Source organism: Staurois parvus, unplaced genomic scaffold (assembly GCF_062004578.1).
Source record: "Staurois parvus isolate SC_StPar_1 unplaced genomic scaffold, SC_StPar_1.0 ptg002756l, whole genome shotgun sequence".
Lineage (NCBI taxonomy): Eukaryota > Metazoa > Chordata > Amphibia > Anura > Ranidae > Staurois > Staurois parvus.
This window is the reverse complement of record NW_028320552.1, coordinates 3,995-24,306: the sequence shown is the minus strand read 5'-3', so window position 1 is coordinate 24,306 and position 20,312 is coordinate 3,995. Positions and strand designations below refer to the sequence as shown.

The window sequence follows — 20,312 nt, the reverse complement described above, 5'->3', positions numbered from 1 at the left end:
TGACCGGCGGGCACTGCTGGGCATCATTGATGGGTGGCACTGATGGGCAGCACTAATGAGGTGTCACAGATAGGTGGCACTGATATGCGGCACTGATTGGTGGCACTGATTGGTGGCACTGATAGGCGACACTGATAATCGGTACTGATAGACAGCACTGACTGACATCACTGCTGGGCACTGACTGGCACAACCAATGGGCACTGACTGGCAGCACTGCTGGGCTGCACTGATGGGCACTGGTGGGCGGCACTACTGGGCACAGGTGGGTGGCACAGGTGGGCGCATTGCTGGGCACAGGTGGGCAGAACTTGTGTGTGGCACTGCTGGGCACCGATGATCAGGGCACTGATGATCGGTGCCATTCCCTGCACTGACAACTGCCGGTTTTCGGCAGTACTTTCCTCACGATCTGACAGCGTGAGGAAAGTGCAGCCGAGAACCGGCATGTGCATTTCCCGGTGATCAGCGTGTCATTGGACACCGCTGATCACGTGGTAAAAGGCCGCTGTGATTGGCCTTTTACCACGTCACATGATCAGCTGTGTCCGTAGGACATAGCGATCACGGAGATCGCCCGGAGCGCGCCCCCGGGGGTGCGCAGGAGAGCCCGTTCTTCCTCTTCTTCCTGGCGTGCCCACTGAGATGGCTCTGCGTGTCATAGGTTCGCCATCACTGCCCTAGTGCATTCGGGGTTTGGTTCTGTTACAGTCATGCCCATGGGTTCCAGACTTCGGGCAAAGCATCAGAAAGGAGGAAACCCAGTCTTTGGTCATGTCCATGGGTTCCAGACTTCAGGCAAAGCATCAGAAAGGAGGAAACCCAGTCTTTGGTCATGTCCATGGGTTCCAGACTTCAGGCAAAGCATCAGAGAGGAGGAAACCCAGTCTCTGGTCATGTCCATGGATTCCAGACTTCAGGCAAAGCATCAGAAAGGAGGAAACCCAGTCTCTGGTCATATCCATGGGTTCCAGACTTCAGGCAAAGCATCAGAGAGGAGGAAACCCAGTCTCTGGTCATGTCCATGGGTTCCAGACTTCAGGCAAAGCATCAGAAAGGAGGAAACCCAGTCTCTGGTCATGTCCATGGGTTCCAGACTTCAGGCAAAGCATCAGAAAGGAGGAAACCCAGTCTTTGGTCATGTCCATGGGTTCCAGACTTCAGGCAAAGCATCAGAAAGGAGGAAACCCAGTCTTTGGTCATGTCCATGGGTTCCAGACTTCAGGCAAAGCATCAGAAAGGAGGAAACCCAGTCTTTGGTCATGTCCATGGGTTCCAGACTTCAGGCAATCATTGCCAGTAAAGGATTCTCAACAAAATATTCAAAATAAACATTTTATTTATGACTATATTCATTTGTCCAATTACATTTGAGCCCCTGGAAATGGAGGGACTGTGTATGGTTGCAGTTCCTAAAATTTGTACTTGATATTTATGTTCAACCCCTTGAGTGAAAGCTGAATATCTGCACTTCACATTCATTTGGATTGTTTCACTTTAATTTATTCTGGTGGCATACAAAGAGAAAAGTATGAAAATTGTGCCCAAATATATATATGGACCTAACTGTGTGTATGTATATAGATAGTATAATAAATAAAAATATAATTTTATTTAAAACAAAAAACAGTCCCGCCCCCTGCTGCTCATTGGCGGAGAGCACAGCCAGTCAGAGCCATGTGTTCTCTGCATGACTGCCTGGCCCGGATCACGTTCTGCTCGGGAGTCGCTGGAGAAAGAGAAGATATGACTCTGACTGGAGGCTCCCTTTGCCAATGGGCAGCGTGGGGGGGGCGGTACTGGTCCGGAGCGTGCCTCAGCCAAGCAGGGGAAGATGACCTAGGCATCTGGAGAGCCCGCTGAAGGCAGCAGGAGTTGGAGGGGGGGACGTCCTGTTCTACTGCCTGTAAAAGTGATCCATCCGTGAGTACCGGACATCATCCACCCACCTCTCCACCTTGACCAATCAGAGGAAGCTTCGTTATCATTGGTAAAAATACAAGGCTTTTCCTGAATGGTGGATAAGTAGTCAGGCTGACTCGATTTTGTTTTGGCAGCAGATGAGGTGTTGCCCATACGGCTTACGATATGGTGTGCAATGGTTCCTCAGATGCAGCTCTCCACAGATCGGGGAATCTCCAGCCAACTGTAAAAACGCAAACAAGAGGGTGCAAACTCCTTGTGCATTACCACCGCACAGATAATTCCTAATGGATATTCACAAGCAATTAAACACATCAGGCACATAACATGAGTGTCTCAACCTTAGATGATACGTCCCATCTTGGAATTGCCTGGTTGGCAAGCTAACTCGTTTCAGGAGTCTAGACCTCCTTCCTCAGAGCTGAACCAACCGAGTGTCTTGGCTGCCCTTGAGCTCGGGGTTCACACTTCTGCGGCTCTGTATATCGCCTGTGATTCGCACAGGAACCGCACCACACATGCGATTTGTGTGCGGTGTGATCGGAATCGTACATTACGTATGGCTCTAATCGCACCGCATCCGCACCAAAAAGGTACAGGACCCTTTTTTTGGTCCGCACTAGAATCGGATCGCATGGGCATTCACACCTATGCGATCTGATTCTGCGTATGGTGTGGACTGATTTCGGGGTGTTAACATACACATCCGCATCAGTTCGCATGAACGGGGTGCGATTCTGATGCATTGCAGAATTTGCACCGTATCAGTGTGAACCTGGGCTAAATGGTCTTAAAAGCCTTAGGCCCTATGTACACGGGACACATCTGAACGATGGAAACTGCTGGAAAACGTAGGTTAAAAAAAAGTCTGTTTAGCCACGTTTGCATACCGCGTTTATGTGCGTTTGCGTTTAGAAGCATTTTTTAAAGATAAGCACAGGAGAACCTCCCTAATGCCCAGAATGCACTGAAAAGTGGTAAATTATTAACTATTTCAGAAAAATACAGAGAGTAGAAGCAGAGACGGAAGTATATGTTGAGATTAGCTTTAGGTGAGAGTTGCTCATTAACATTTCTTTTGTTTCCAAGGGTGGAAAAGGTGTCTGGTGGAGGGAGTCATTAAGGCCGCCTGGCAGGGGTTCTTCATGAGGAATTTGAGGTGTGAATGGGCATTAACATATCTTTTATTTCCAAGGGTGGGAGAGGTCTGAGGTGTGAATGGTCATTAACATATCTTTGTTTCCAAGGGTGGGAGGGGTCTGAGGTGTGATTGGTCATTAACATATCTTTTGTTTCCAAGGGTGGGAGGGGTCTGAGGTGTGATTGGTCATTAACATATCTTTTGTTTCCAAGGGTGGGAGAGATCTGAGGTGTGAATGGTCATTAACATATCTTTTGTTTCCAAGGGTGGGAGGGGTCTGAGGTGTGAATGGTCATTAACATATCTTTTGTTTCCAAGGGTGGGAGGGGTCTGAGGTGTGAATGGTCATTAACATGTCTTTTGTTTCCAAGGGTGGGAGAGGTCTGAGGTGTGAATGATCATTAACATATCTTTTTGTTTCCAAGGGTGGCAGAGGTCTGAGGTGTGAATTGGTCATTAACATATCTTTTGTTTTTTCCAAGGGGGGAGAGGTCTGAGGTGTGAATTGATCATTAACACATCTTTTGTTTTCAAGGGTGGGAGAGGTCTAAGGTGTGAATTGATTATTAACATATCTTTATTTTCCAAGGGTGGGAGAGATCTGAGGTGTCATTGGTCATTATAATGTATAACAAGCTTTGTAGGAACATCCTGTGTTCAGTGTTTAGTCCATCTGAGTACCTTGAAAACGCTTTGCATGCATTTTTCATGATGAAAAAAGGCTTCGGGAACTGGAATTTAAAAAACAAATTTCAAACACAAACGCTTATAAACGTGATTTGCCGCGTTTACAAGCGTTTTTCGTTTGAAACGCTGATTTAATCGACTGCTGAACGCAAGTTTCCTGCGTTCAAAAGAAAGATTGTAAACTCAAATGCCTGTAAACGACGGAGTGTACACGGGCACGTAGGAGAACATTAGGGAGAGTTCAGGGGTGGCTGAAAAAAACGCAGAAAAGCTCCTGAACGTGCGTTTATCAGCTGCCGTGTACATGAGCCCTTCAATTGCTGTAATCTGTGTCATGTCCTTTATCTCTGTAATATCATTTGTCAGCTCTGTTCCTGACCGGTTCTTTTTCTCTGTGCAGCGTCCGTCGGGGCTATCAAGTATACAAGCAGGTGTGTGCGGCCTGTCACAGTATGGACTACCTGGCCTTCAGGAACCTGGTTGGTGTTTCCCATACAGAGGCTGAAGTCAAAGCCTTGGCTGAGGAGGTGAGGTTTTTGCTGTTCTGCATCCACTGGGTCGGGGGTCCTCAAACCCCCTGTGTACTGACCCCCAGCCCTCACCCCAGGTTCACATCTATGCGGCTGTGCGGGCCACGTTTTGCACGGGCACGAGAGCACATTCATTTGAATGGACTCCTGTGCCCGGGACACGCAGGGAAAGAAGTCCCTGCACTACTTTGGAAACCGCAGCCGAGGTTCCCAGTACAGTTGCTTTTCCCAGTGTGGGCGTCGTGCCGTTAGAACTAATGGCGCTGCCCGCGGGTCCGAAATTCAGCTGCACGGATTTTCATTCGAATCTGTAGCTGCACCACCAGCACAGATGTGAACCGGGGGTCATACACATCATCACTTGTAGAGTGAAGGGAGCCGCCTTGTCAGCTGACTTCCAGCTCACTGTTACTGTGAAGATAACTAGCAGGCTGGAGAGCTCACTCTGCCTCCCAACTTTCATTTATTGGGATGGACTGCAAGCTCTGCCAGAATTGTATAGCCTGCTGGGGGCGCTCACTGACCAGATGGACTCCCCTATCATTTTCCTTCACCACTTCCCGTCCGGACCATGTACATAAACGGCCGGACGGGAGCAGTGCAGGAGTGGGTGGCCGTTTATAAACGGCCCCCGCATTCACAGCCTGTGCACGCTCCCTGGGAGAGCGCGACACTGCGATCCGGAGGACACAGCGGAACACTGATCGCTGTACGGGACCTCTGTGTGAGGTCCCGATTCATGTGCTCACTGATTGGCCAGTCAGTGATCACATGAATAGTAGTAAGCAAGATGTCATTTCCTGACATCATTGCTTACTACATGTGAAATCTGTGAATGATCACAGAGGTCACATGGTACAGGGCTATTCACAACAGCCTTGTATCATGTGACAAGCTGTGACCAATCACAGCTCTCACAGTATCCGAAGGACACAGCGGAACACCGATCGCTGTACGGGACCTCTGTGTGAGGTCCCAATTCATGTGATCACTGATTGGCCAGTCAGTGATCACATGAATAGTAGTAAGCAAGATGTCATTTCCTGACATCATTGCTTACTACGTGTGAAATCTGTGAATGATCACAGAGGTCACATGGTACAGGGCTATTCGCAACAGTCTTGTACCATGTGACAAGCTGTGACCAATCACAGCTCTCACAGTATTTCTCAATGGCTGCAAGAATGCAGCTAGAGAGAAGGAGAAATGATTGCTTTTACAGCCTTTACGGGTATAAAAGCAATCAGTGTAAAAAAAAAAAAAAAAAATCTTCATCACCCCCAAGTAGTACAGTGTCACCATGGTAACACTGTACTGCTAGGGTGACAGTATGTAAAAAAACAAAAACAAAACAAAACATGAATAATATAAAAAATAGAATAAAAATGTAAAAAATTTTGAAAAGTTATAATTTTTGGTTATAAACTAGCTTGGGTTATTTTATTTTTTTAACTAAAAAGTAACTGAATAAATTTTGACCAAGATTTATGAAGAAAGATTATTTATTGGCAAAATTTTATAAGAAAAACACTTTTTGACTTTTTCATTTATATAGCAAAAAAAAAAATAAAAATCCCAGCGGTGAATAAATACCACCCAAATAAAGTTTTATCTGTCTCAAAAAAATGCAAAATAATTCATATGGGTACAGTGTTGCATGACCGCGCAATTGTCATTCAAAGTGTGATAGCGCTGAAAGCTGAAAATTGGCCTGGGCTGGAAGGGGGGGGGAGTGTCCGGATTGGAAGGGGCGGAGAAGTGTCCGGATCGGAAGGGGGGGAGGAGTGTCCGGACCGGAAGGGGGGGAGGAGTGTCCGGACCGGAAGGGGGGGAGGAGTGTCCGGACCGGAAGGGGGGGAGGAGTGTCCGGACCGGAAGGGGGGGAGGAGTGTCCGGACCGGAAGGGGGGGAGGAGTGTCCGGACCGGAAGGGGCGGAGGAGTGTCCGGACCGGAAGGGGCGGAGGAGTGTCCGGACCGGAAGGGGCGGAGGAAAGTGTCCGGGCCGGAAGGGGCGGAGGAAAGTGTCCGGGCCGGAAGGGGCGGAGGAAAGTGTCCGGGCCGGAAGGGGCGGAGGAAAGTGTCCGGACCGGAAGGGGGGGGAAAGTGTCCGGACCGGAAGGGGGGGAAAGTGTCCGGACCGGAAGGGGGTGAAAGTGTCCGGACCGGAAGGGGGTGAAAGTGTCCGGACCGGAAGGGGGGGGAAAGTGTCCGGACCGGAAGGGGGGGAAAGTGTCCGGACCGGAAGGGGGGGGGAAAGCGTCCGGACCGGAAGGGGGGGAAAGCGTCCGGACCGGAAGGGGGGTGAAAGCGTCCGGACCTCAAGGGGGGTGAAAGCGTCCGGACAGGAAGGAGGTGAAAGTGTCCGGACTGGAAGGGGTTAATCTCCCGCACTGATATGACTGTTCATCTTGCTGATACACATAGGGAGATGCAAAACACAGTGTGAGGATATACTCTGTATCTTGTGCTCCCCCTGTATACTCTGTATCTTGTGCTCCCCCTGTATACTCTGTATCTTGTGCTCCCCCTGTATACTTTGTATCTTGTGCTCCCCCTGTGTACTCTGTATCTTGTGCTCCCCCTGTATACTCTGTATCTTGTGCTCCCCCTGTGTACTCTGTATCTTGTGCTCCCCCTGTATACTTTGTATCTTGTGCTCCCTCTGTATACTCTGTATCTTGTGCTCCCCCTGTATACTCTGTATCTTGTGCTCCCCCTGTATACTTTGTATCTTGTGCTCCCCCTGTATACTCTGTATCTTGTGCTCCCCCTGTGTACTCTGTATCTTGTGCTCCCCCTGTATACTCTGTATCTTGTGCTCCCCCTGTATACTTTGTATCTTGTGCTCCCCCTGTATACTCTGTATCTTGTGCTCCCCCTGTGTACTTTGTATCTTGTGCTCCCCCTGTATACTTTGTATCTTGTGCTCCCCCTGTGTACTCTGTATCTTGTGCTCCCCCTGTATACTCTGTATCTTGTGCTCCCCCTGTATACTCTGTATCTTGTGCTCCCCCTGTATACTCTGTATCTTGTGCTCCCCCTGTGTACTCTGTATCTTGTGCTCCCCCTGTGTACTTTGTATCTTGTGCTCCCCCTGTATACTCTGTATCTTGTGCTCCCCCTGTATACTCTGTATCTTGTGCTCCCCCTGTGTACTTTGTATCTTGTGCTCCCCCTGTATACTTTGTATCTTGTGCTCCCCCTGTGTACTCTGTATCTCGTGCTCCCCCTGTATACTCTGTATCTTGTGCTCCCCCTGTATACTCTGTATCTTGACCTGTAACATTTTTGTTTGCATTTTATTTCCAGTTTGAGATCTTGGACGGTCCTGATGACAACGGTGAGATGTTCACTCGTCCTGGGAAACTGTCTGACCACTTCCCCAAGCCGTACCCCAACCCCGAGGCAGCTAGAGCAGCCAACAATGGCGCCCTGCCCCCTGATCTCAGCTACATTGCCAACGCCAGGTAATACATTGTCCGTGTGAATACACCGAGTGCAGCAGAGGCAACATTGCAGGTTGTAACTGCTCTGCGGGCACTGGGTGGGGCCTACTTACTACAAATGGTCACATTTATCAGATCATGCATGAAAATTGCAATAGGATAAAAATTGTGCAGCGTTTGAATCAAGGAAATAAATACGTAAACAGTACCACTGAGATAATAAAAGCAGTATAAATGTAGGACGTAACCAAAACTACCAACAACTGATTATGGTAGCAACCCAAAATAAAGTGGTAATTAAAACAATAGGATGGTTATACCGATACACATAATCTGCATAAAAAGAGAATGTTCCACTAAAAGTGCAAAATATTATTATAAATCCCAGTTAAAGGACTATATCCCGGAAATTGGTTATAAAGAGTTCCAGAATTGTTATATCCAGATGAGTAACTTCATGGTCCCAGTGTGAACAGATAATACTCCAGTGACATGCGATAAATAGTAAGATTGCACACTCACCAGAAGCGCAATCTTAATGCGCATTAATCATGTAAATCACCCAGAGGTCTCCTCTTTAGCAGGATACAGCCTGGTGCAGGAATCACCTCCTCTGTGGGTTTGGGCGCTTAGATGTCAATCGGAGGTCCCCTTTAAGGGTTAGCTGTAATGGGGTCTGGTCAGAAAGCTCCCTCCTCTGGTCTGGAAAGAACACCCGGGGTCCAGCTGGTTTGGAAGGATGGCCGCCGGACCTCCGTGATCTGGCGGCGTGACGTCACGGCGTAGCAAGGCTCCTCAACGCGTTTCGTATCAAATACGTTTTCAAAAGGGGTGTTGCCATTAATGAAAATGCATGAAAATTGCTTCAACTGAGAACCGTGCGGGGCACTCCCAGCAGAAAGACAGGTATGCAGACATGTGGCCCCACGGGAAAAAAGCCCATTTCTGTGAGGCCACGTATTTGTGTTACGTCAGCATCAGGGGGTTAACTTAAGAAGAGGACCGCAGCTATAGCCACTTGCCCTCCTGAGGATTTACCCCCCTTAATCACCACGCCTCTTTTTGCTACTCGGCGCTGCACTAATTCAACTGATAATTGCGCGGTCGTGCAATGCTGCACCCAAACGAAATTTACGTCCTTTTTTTCACACAAATAGAGCTTTCTTTTGGTGGTATTTGATCACCTGGGCGCTTTTTATTTTCACGCTATAAACAAAAAAAGGCCAAAAATTTTGAAGAAAAACAATATTTATTACTTTCAGCTATAAAAAATATATAGTAAACTCAAAGTTAGTTATAAATTTAGGCCAAAATGTATTCTGCTCCATGTTTTTGGTAAAAAAAATCCCAATAAGTGTATATTGATTGCTTTGTGTGAAGTTATAGCGTCTACAAACTATGGTATAGATACTGCAATTTACGCCATTTTTCTGCTATACAGCGCTGCGCTAGTTTAACGGACAATTGCGCGGTCATGCAATACGGTACATAAATGAAATTTACATCCTTTTTCTTCCCCACAAATTGAGCTTTCTTTCGGTGGTATTTGATCGCCTGTGCGGTTTTTATTTTTTGCGCTATAAAAAAAAAGGCTGACAATTTTGAGGAAAAAAAAATAATATTTTGGACTTTTTGCTATAAAACATGTCCAGTAAAAAAAAAATTTAAAAATCAAATTTAGTCATAAATTTCTGCCAAAATGCATTCTGTGACATGTCTTTGCTAAAAAAAAATCCAATCCGTGTAAATTAATTGGTTTACATGAAAGTTATAGCGTTTACAAATGGCAGGAAAGATACTGGAATTTTTAGGTTTTTTTTTTATACTAATAATGGCGGCGATCAGAGACTTATGGCGGGACTGCGGGACTGCGACGGACATTCTGACATTGAGGGATACTGATTTGGGGTCACTGACATCCCCAGTGACACCAATACAGTCATCAGTGCAAAAAAAAAAAAACACTGACACTATACTAATGGCACTGGGGAGGAAGGGGTTAAATTTATTTTTCAGGGAAGGGTTAACTGTGTGAGGGGGAGTAGATATAATAATGAGGGATTCAGTGAGCGCTAACCGACACAGCAGCTGATACACTAAAAAGGAAAAACCATGAACCTTCAAATAGACAATATAAGATAAATAGTGCAGCGCTAGATGATATATGACTGCACCAGTATTTAAGGTGATGCAATATCCTTTAATCCAATGTCAACTAGTGTAGGCCACATATATTGTATGCGACCTTCCCAAGAAGTGAAAAAAGGAAGTAATAACGTGTACTCCACACGGCTTCACTTCATAATAAAAACGCACAATATGAATGCACAATATAAAATAGTCCAATAATAGTCTAGTAATCAAAAAAGCACAGATAGATGTATCTTGATAAGATCCTTGTGATGCATATAATCCGGCGTTTGTGCAGAAAAATGAATAACTTGCGCACTCACCGGAAGCACAATTAAATTGTGCGTTTATATCTCATACACCAAGGATCACTCCGGCTGTAGATGGAAGGAAGCTCTGAACAGGTGATTCCGTGATGGGGGGTAACACATCTGGGGGTCCCTTATGGTAGACCAGGCTCCAAACAGGATCAGCTGAATATTATTCTGGGCCTTGGGGTAGTCACCTGGTGGTCCTGAGGGATTAAATGCTCGATGTGGAGCAAAAAGGAATACCCATAGTGTAGTATTTAAATCAAATTTAAAACGGATTTATTGAATATTAGAGCAAGAAACACTTAACATGAGTATGAAAGTAAAATCAATCCTTGTGCACAAAGGATGTCACGAAATACACACTGACCAGCTGGTATAGAAGAGTGGCCGCCGGACCTCCTTGATCCGGCGGCTTGACGTCACGGCTAGCAGGGGCTCCTCCTTTAAAGCCGCCGGATCAAGGAGGTCCGGCGGCCACTCTTCTATACCAGCTGGTCAGTGTGTATTTCGTGACATCCTTTGTGCACAAGGATTGATTTTACTTTCATACTCATGTTAAGTGTTTCTTGCTCTAATATTCAATAAATCCGTTTTAAATTTGATTTAAATACTACACTATGGGTATTCCTTTTTGCTCCACATCGAGCATTTAATCCCTCAGGACCACCAGGTGACTACCCCAAGGCCCAGAATAATATTCAGCTGATCCTGTTTGGAGCCTGGTCTACCATAAGGGACCCCCAGATGTGTTACCCCCCATCACGGAATCACCTGTTCAGAGCTTCCTTCCATCTACAGCCGGAGTGATCCTTGGTGTATGAGATATAAACGCACAATTTAATTGTGCTTCCGGTGAGTGCGCAAGTTATTCATTTTTCTGCACAAACGCCGGATTATATGCATCACAAGGATCTTATCAAGATACATCTATCTGTGCTTTTTTGATTACTAGACTATTATTGGACTATTTTATATTGTGCATTCATATTGTGCGTTTTTATTATGAAGTGAAGCCGTGTGGAGTACACGTTATTACTTCCTTTTTTCACTTCTTGGGAAGGTCGCATACAATATATGTGGCCTACACTAGTTGACATTGGATTAAAGGATATTGCATCACCTTAAATACTGGTGCAGTCATATATCATCTAGCGCTGCACTATTTATCTTATATTGTGTGAGGGGGAGTGTTTTACTAGGGGCGGGGGGGGGGTGTACTGCAGGGAACACTACTGATCGGGAGAGAGAAACTCTTCTGTCCCGATCAGCATGTCCTGGAGCTGTCAGGGATCTGACAGAAAGCACAGCTACTGCAGCTGTGCTCTCTGTCAGTGATTGCCGCCGATCGCCGGGACATAGCCGGTAACGACCGGCTGTGACCCGGCGACTGACATCCGCGGCTGTGATCGGCGGGACAGGTAGGGCGGCAGCGCGCCTCCCCTACCTGTTTACAAAGCGCACGTTTTAAAACGTGCTTTTGTCCAGCCCTGCTGCCGTATTTCTACAGTGTCTGGGTGGCAGGTGGCTAGAGAATGTAGAAGATTGATTGGTACCACTGGAGATATCTGAAGACGAGAAGATGTTGTCTATACATGGCAGCGAAAAAGTATGAACAGAAAAAGGATTTTCTATACTGATTGATACACATTGATATTGATTTTGTTGTAATTGAGGGTAATGCACTATATGCAGTTATGTTGCTTTTTTTGAGGTACACATGGACACCTAAGGTTTGGGTTTTGGAGATGGATCAAGTTTATGCATGATAATTTGAAGATTCACAGACGCGGAGGAGGTTTTTTTTTTTGACTTTGGACTTTTTTTGGGGAAAAGTGTGACTTTTTGTGCGTCTAGGGCAGGGGTAGGCAACCTGAGAGCCGCAGGACTACAAGTTCCATCATGCCTCTGCAAGTCACAGCTGTAACTTAGTTTTGTAATCTTTGCAATGCCTCATGGGAAATGTAGTTCCACAACAGCTAGAGAGCCGCAGGTTGCCTACCCCTGGTCTAGGGGATTTCTGTTATTTCACGTTAAGAAATTTTGTGGTTTAACGATTGTTGATATTTATCACAGCGATCATGTGACCCGGAATCGGGAGTCCCGGGTCCCAATCGTTAGAACGGGGCTCTCAGTGACACTGCGGTCTTTGTGCACGGTGTGCTCCCAGTAGAAAGACAAGTACGCAAATGTGCGACCCCACGGAAAGAAGCCCAGTTCTGTGAGGCCGCATGTTTGTGTGACATCGGCGTCAAGGGGTTAACGTCAATCCACAGCGCTGGCCGAAACGCCTTCTCTGTGCAGTTTGGGGCGGAGTCTAAGAGATACCCGTCAGTAACAGGTTAGTATTGTAAATGAGCACGGAAAAAAAAAAAAGCGCCAAGGCTACGTTGGGTTTCAAAATCATAGCAGCTAGCACAAGACCATAATACATAGCATAGTAAACATCACAAAACAATAGTGCAGTGCTAAATAAATGACAATGTATGTAAACATTTTAACCCCCCTGGCGGTATTCCCGAGTGTAGCTCGGGGTTAACTTTCAGTACCGGAAGTGGTAACCGTGAGCTACACTCGGGAATACACTGCAGTGTTGCTCTGGGATCCCTCCAGCACTTGTCCCGCGATGTCCCCCCTGCAGTGTCCCCGGCAATGTCCTCCGGCCGATGCCGGCATCTGTCTTCCGGGTTCCGTTCCCTGTGACGTCGGGACGTACGGGGGGACGGGACTGGCGGGAAATTCAAAAATGTAAAAAAGTGACATTCACTAAATCCACTAAAATCACAGAGTATAACATTCCTGTATCAAACCATTTCACATACATTTTGTCCCGAGTGCTTTGTCCGGCGCCCTGCCTGCATTTTTACTGTTCTTTCTGCCTGGAAACTGAGAAACGTCCATGGCGTCCAAAAACTGTCCCTTTAGGTCAGACGCGGTTTTAGACCGGCTAGAGAACAGCGATAGTAAATCAGAACCACTTGCAGAATTGAGTGATAATGATTGGTGGGGGAAATTCCTCATCAGACACTGAAAACGATTCTGCGACTTTGCTCAGCGATGTGCGAACTTGGCGCTATATTTCACATTTCAGTGTTTTTGGTTTGATTATATTATTGAATTACATTTATAATTATTATTTTTTATGATTATTTATTAAATTATAATTTATGATTTCGTGTTTCAAATGTTATCCTCCCCGGGATGTTTACTAGACTCTTGTTCGGACAGATTTCAGTGAGTTATTCCTAAGAATTACAATAAAAAAACCAACATATTTCCATTGAAAGCAATGTAACCGCTTTGAGCACAGAAATACTGATATAATCGGACCGCTAGGGAGGGCAACCTCTTCGCGCCGGCCGCACGCAAATGTGTGGCCTCCCGGCGTCTGGGCCGGCCGCACATTAGCGTGCAAATAAGAAAAAACATATGTGCTAAGAACGCTCCCAGCACACATGTCCGGTACTCACGGAAAGATCCCGATCTCCTCTTTCGATCGGGACCTTTCCCGATCATGTGAGTGCCGTGACGGCGAATCATGGTGGTCACATGACCGTAAAACCCCGCCCCGCCTCCCGGCTTCTGAATCCCTTGACCCAGGGGTGTCCAAACTATGGCCCTCCAGGTGTTGAGGAACTGCAAGTCCCATGAGGCCTTGCAAGACTCTGACATCCACAGGCAAGACACCGAGAGGCACTGATGGGACTTGTAGTACTTCAACAGCTGCAGGGCCATAGTTTGGACACCCCTGCCTTAACATCTTCACGCCGGCCAGATGCAAATATCCGGCCTCCCGGCATCTGGGCCTAGACGCCGAGCGGCCGCACATTTGCGTTCAATTAAAAAAGGACATGTGTTCCAAGAGTGCGCGCTCTGAGCTCTCCCAGCACACATGTTCGGTACTCGTGGAAAGGTCCCGATCTCTTTCCCAATCATGTGACGGCACGTCACGGCGGTCACATGACCCTAAGCCCCGCCTCCCCGCTTCAGAAACCCTTAAAGGGCCGGGAGGCGCCGGCACCGAGGGGTTAATACAAATTAGCATTGTACTGTACTAGCACTGCTGCTTGCTCTGTGACACCGAAGCCATGCCACCGTGCCCTCCTGGACAGATGAAATCAGGCAGGGGCAGCCAGCACACTATAACAGGACCCTATTGGGCCCAAGCCGCCTCCTCCTGAATCAATGGGGGCCAGTAGGGGAGTACTGCCTCTACCCCTTTATCTGTGACCCCGGAGATAGATCTGAGGGACATGACGATTCACATCATTTGGTAAGAGACTGTAGATCTGTGAGCACTGTGAAAATCCTGCTTGATCTGGCTGTAAAGGATTATGGGAAATGTGTACATAGATGAGGGTACATAGAATTGATTGCGTGACTTTGTATTCCAGGCATGGAGAGGAGGATTATATATTCTCTCTCCTCACCGGGTACTGCGATCCTCCTGCCGGTGTCGCTGTGAGGGAAGGCCTGTACTTCAACCCCTACTTCGTGGGCCAGTCTATCGCCATGGCTCCTCCTATCTATGACGAGGTGCTGGAGTATGATGATGGTAAGTGGTGTCACGTGTACTCGGTGTGTGTTCGGCCGTTACCCGTGTAGTGTGATCATTCGCCTGAGCAGACGTTGGCGGTAAAGTGAAGCTGCAACCAGATTGGAAGTGTGGAAAGATTCGAGTTCCTGTCAGATATTTAATTGCTTACAACAGTTGTGGGCAACTGTGGCCCTCCAGCTGTTGGTGAACTACAAGTCCCATCATGCCCCTGCCTTTGGGAGTCATGCTTGTAACTCAGTTTTGCAATGCCTCATGGGACTTGTAGTTCTACAACAGCTGGGGGGCCGCAGTTGCCCACCCCTGGCTTACAAGATTAGATGGTTGGGTGTTGGATCATTCACGATCTTCCATCCCCCCACTGTACATAAATGGAGGGGAGGTGAATGCTACAGAAGGTAAGGCCCCCTAGCAAAGTCATGTGATTGCAGTGTCCATTGGAAAGTACAGATCACAAAAAAAGGCACAGAGCCGATGTGAGTGGCTCTGTACCACGTGATCGCTGCCACCGGCTCTCACTTTCCTCTCACACACCAGTCAGTGTGCGAGAGAGGAAAGCTTTTGGATTGCAGCCAGTGCCAGAAACAGTGTAATTCATCCCAGTGGTGGTCAGCTTGAAAATTATAGAGGGTCTCAAGTGCGCCCCGACATCTTCAGAGGGCCTCACTATAGAAATTAATTTTCCATACGTCAACACCCCAAATTTTGATCCTGCTTTATTTTTAGCAGCTTATCGCAGTGCATATAACCACCAACATTGGTGTCAGTGAGTGCAAAAGTAACCTCCATTATTAGTGTAAGTAGACACAGAAAACCCCCCAGCATTGGTGTCAGTGTCCTCAATAATAACCCCCAGCATTGGTATCAGTATGCCCAATAATAACACCCAGCATTGGTGTCAGTGTCCTCAATAATAACCCCCAGCATTGGTGTCAGTGTCCTCAATAATAACCCCCAGCATTGGTGTCAGTGTCCTCAATAATAACCCCCAGCATTGGTATCAGTATGCCCAATAATAACACCCAGCATTGGTGTCAGTGTCCTCAATAATAACCCCCAGCATTGGTGTCAGTGTCCTCAATAATAACCCCCAGCATTGGTGTCAGTGTCCTCAATAATAACCCCCAGCATTGGTGTCAGTGTCCTCAATAATAACCCCCAGCATTGGTATCAGTGTCCTCAATAATAACCCCCAGCATTGGTGTCAGTGTCCTCAATAATAACCCCCAGCATTGGTATCAGTATGCCCAATAATAACCCCCAGCATTGGTATCAGTATGCCCAATAATAACACCCAGCATTGGTGTCAGTGTCCTCAATAATAACCCCCAGCATTGGTGTCAGTGTCCTCAATAATAACCCCCAGCATTGGTGTCAGTGTCCTCAATAATAACCCCCAGCATTGGTGTCAGTGTCCTCAATAATAACCCCCAGCATTGGTGTCAGTGTCCTCAATAATAACCCCCAGCATTGGTGTCAGTGTCCTAAATAATAACCCCCAGCATTGGTGTCAGTGTCCTCAATAATAACCCCCAGCATTGGTATCAGTATGCCCAATAATAACCCTCAGCAATGGTGTCAGTGGATGCATTATTAACCCCCAACATTAATATAAGTGGGCACAGTAACAACACCCAGTATTAATGTAAGTGAACGCAATAATAACTCCCAGCATTGGTGTCAGTAGATACAATATTAACCCCCTTCATTGATGTCGTTGTATTCATTAATCGCCCCCAACATTGGTGTCAGTTGACACAATAATAACCCCCAATATTGGTGTCAGTAGATGCAATATTAACCCCCAGTACTAGTGTAAGTGGACAAAATAACACCCAGCATTGATGTCAGTGAACGCAATAATAACCCCCAGTAATGATGTCAGTAGATGCAAGAATAACCCCCAGCAATGGTGTCAATAGATGCAAGATAAACCCCCAGCATTGGTGTCAGTAGATGCAATAATAACCCCCAGCATTGGTGTCAGTGGATGCAATAATAACCCACAGCATTGGTGTCAGTGGGCACAATAATAACCCCCAGCATTGATGTCAGTAAATGCAATAATAACCCCCGGCATTGGTGTCCGTGGACGCAATAACCCCCAGCATTGGTGTCAGTGTCCTCAATAAAACCCCCCAGCATTGGTGTCAGTGTCCTCAATAAAACCCCCCAGCATTGGTGTCAGTGTCCTCAATAAAACCCCACAGCATTGGTGTCAGTAGATGCAATAATAACCCCCAGCAATGGTGTCAGTAGATGCAATAATAACCCCCAGCATTGGTGTCCGTGGACGCAAAAATAACCCCCAGCATTGGTGTCAGTGTCCCCAATAAAACCCCCCAGCATTGGTGTCAGTGTCCTCAATAAAACCCCCCAGCATTGGTGTCAATAGATGCAATAATAACCCCCAGCAATGGTGTCAGTAGATGCAATAATAACCCCCCGCATTGGTGTCAGTGTCCTCAATAAAACCCCCCAGCATTGGTGTCAGTAGATGCAATAATAACCCCCAGCAATGGTGTCAGTAGATGCAATAATAACCCCCAGCAACGGTGTCAGTGGACGCAATAATAACCCCCAGCATTGGTGTCAGTGGACACAATAATAACCCCCAGCATTGGTATCAGTGGACACAATAATAACCAACAGCTATGTCAGTGGACGCAATAATAACCCCCAGCATTGGTGTCAGTGGACTCAGTAATAACCCCCAGCATTGGTGTCAGTGGACGCAATAATAACCCCCAGCATTGGTGTTGGTGGACACAATAATAACCCCCAGCATTGGTGTCGGTCCTAATAACCCCCTCCTTCGCTCCCATTGGTGGTCATTAGCAAATTGAACTCCCCAGCATTGGTGGTTAGTGGCAGTGCTATTCGAAATAAATAACTTTCACTGCCAGAGCTGTTTTTGCATTTTTTTTTTTTTTTTTTTGCACACGTTTAAAAAAAATCATGTCAGGCCTGAAGATTACACAAAACCCCAAAAACATATATTTTCTGAAAGCAGACACCCTAGGGAATAAAATGGTGGGAGTTCCAAATTTTTTTTTTTATCACACTTTTGCAGAGAGATAAAAAGCAGCACGTCCTCGCCGACAGGAGAGAGATCTATGGTGTTTACACTCACAGATCTCTCCCATCAGCTGATCCACCAATCACAGAGTCCCAGCCATGAATCGCTGACCAGGATCTGGTGATTGACATCTTCAGGAGCCATGATTTTGCGCCGAGCGGCCGCCTTGTAGCAGTAAAACATCTATAGGGCTTCCAGGAAGTGGTTAATAATGAACCCCCTCCGAGTAGTATGTGGCTAATGCAGGCCATACATGGGTCGAATTCTGAACGATTTTTCCAGTGCAGAATGTCGTCCATTAGTAGAGGGTGCCCAGTGCAGAATGTCGTCCATTAGTAGAGGGTGCCCAGTGCAGAATGTCGTCCATTAGTAGAGGGTGCCCAGTGCAGAATGTCGTCCATTAGTAGAGGGTGCCGAATGCAGAATGTTGTCTGCTAGAGGGCGCCCAGCGCAGAATGTCTTCCAGTAGAGGGCGCCCAGCGCAGAATGTCTTCCAGTAGAGGGCGCCCAGTGCAGAATGTCTTCCAGTAGAGGGCACCCAGTGCAGAATGTCGTCCAGTAGAGGGCACCCAGTGCAGAATGTCTTCCAGTAGAGGGCGCCCAGCGTAGGATGTCGTCCACTAGAGGGCGCCCAGCGCAGAATGTCGTCCACTAGAGGGCGCCCAGCGCAGAATGTCGTCCACTAGAGGGCGCCCAGCGCAGAATGTCGTCCACTAGAGGGCGCCCAGCGCAGAATGTCGTCCACTAGAGGGCGCCCAGCGTAGAATGTCGTCCGTTAGAGGGCGCCCAGCGTAGAATGTCATCCGTTAGAGGGCGCCCAGCTCAGGATGTCATCCACTAGAGGGCGCCCAGCGCAGAATGTCGTCCACTAGAGGGCGCCCAGCGCAGAATGTCGTCCACTAGAGGGCGCCCAGCGTAGAATGTCGTCCGTTAGAGGGCGCCCAGCGTAGAATGTCATCCGTTAGAGGGCGCCCAGCTCAGGATGTCATCCACTAGAGGGCGCCCAGCGCAGGATGTCATCCATTAGAGGGCGCCCAGCGCAGAATGTCGTCCACTAGAGGGCGCCCAGCGTAGAATGTCGTCCACTAGAGGGCGCCCAGCGTAGAATGTCGTCCACTAGAGGGCGCCCAGCGCAGAATGTCATCCATTAGAGGGCGCCCAGCTCAGGATGTCATCCATTAGAGGGCGCCCAGCTCAGGATGTCATCCATTAGAGGGTGCCCAGCGCAGAATGTCGTCCGTTAGAGGGCGCCCAGCGCAGAATGTCGTCCACTAGAGGGCGCCCAGCGTAGGATGTCGTCCACTAGAGGGCGCCCAGCGCAGAATGTCGTCCACTAGAGGGCGCCCAGCGCAGAATGTCGTCCACTAGAGGGCGCCCAGCGTAGAATGTCGTCCATTAGAGGGCGCCCAGCGTAGAATGTCGTCCGTTAGAGGGCGCCCAGCGTAGAATGTCATCCGTTAGAGGGCGCCCAGCTCAGGATGTCATCCACTAGAGGGCGCCCAGCGTAGGATGTCGTCCACTAGAGGGCGCCCAGCGCAGAATGTCGTCCACTAGAGGGCGCCCAGCGCAGAATGTCATCCGTTAGAGGGCGCCCAGCGTAGAATGTCGTCCACTAGAGGGCGCCCAGCGTAGAATGTCGTCCATTAGAGGGCGCCCAGCGTAGAATGTCGTCCATTAGAGGGCGCCCAGCGTAGAATGTCGTCCATTAGAGGGCGCCCAGCGCAGAATGTCGTGTATTATGGGGAACGCGCTGCAGAAACTATTGGCGCTGTATAAATCCCGTATAGTAATAATACTGAAGTTGAGCTGACAGCTTCCACCCAGGGCTTCTCACACACATTTGATGCTTTGTGATTGGCTCCCTTTCAGTCATGGCCGAGGGATGGTTTTAGGGATTTGTGAAGAGCAGGACGTGGTTACTAACGTGTGGATTTATTGTCTTCTCAGGGACCCCGGCCACAATGTCTCAGGTGGCTAAAGACGTCTGCACGTTCCTGCGGTGGGCCGCCGAACCGGAATACGATGACCGCAAGCGCATGGGCCTCAAAGTGAGTGGACTGGAGGCCGGCCTGACCGAGGCACCAAATGTGACCTGATAGGATGCAAGCCAGAAGTTGTGTTTACGTCTGGATTGGGTGGATGGTAGAGCTCCTCCCCCGGTCACCATACACATCCAATCATTGGGCAGGAAATAGGGGGAAAATCTCTCCATTCATAAAATGACTTCATGGGAGTCGTCAGTCCTTTATTATACTGTAAACGTTGTGAGAAAGTTTAGGATCTCCAGCTTTTCCAGAAGGACGTCAGCCCCATATTCCTCTCAGTACAGGGTTCCTGCAAGTACATTCGTCACAATACGGGGGGGGGGGGGGCAGGAAATTCAGGACCAGGCAGTGTTAATGTGAGAACCACTTTAAGCCCTCCAGAGGATTCCCCCCTTTCCTGACCGGGCCATTTTTTGCGTTACTTCAAATGACAATTGCGCGGTCATGCAACGCTGCACCCAAAT

The 20,312-nt window shown here is 47.9% G+C and overlaps 1 protein-coding gene across 1 annotated transcript in view; it reads left to right on the top strand.

The window, feature by feature from the left end:
• Positions 1 to 19,914, top strand: part of LOC149429179 (cytochrome c1, heme protein, mitochondrial-like) — a 35,887-nt gene extending 15,973 nt beyond the window's left edge. The window contains exons 3-6 of the mRNA XM_089666633.1: positions 4,152 to 4,278; positions 7,592 to 7,749; positions 14,564 to 14,724; positions 19,751 to 19,914. Of these exons, the coding sequence (XP_089522759.1) occupies positions 4,152 to 4,278; positions 7,592 to 7,749; positions 14,564 to 14,724; positions 19,751 to 19,899 (595 nt within the window). The 3' untranslated portion in view covers positions 19,900 to 19,914. The remainder of the gene's footprint in view (positions 1 to 4,151; positions 4,279 to 7,591; positions 7,750 to 14,563; positions 14,725 to 19,750) is intronic.
• The last annotated feature ends 398 nt before the right edge of the window (positions 19,915 to 20,312 follow it).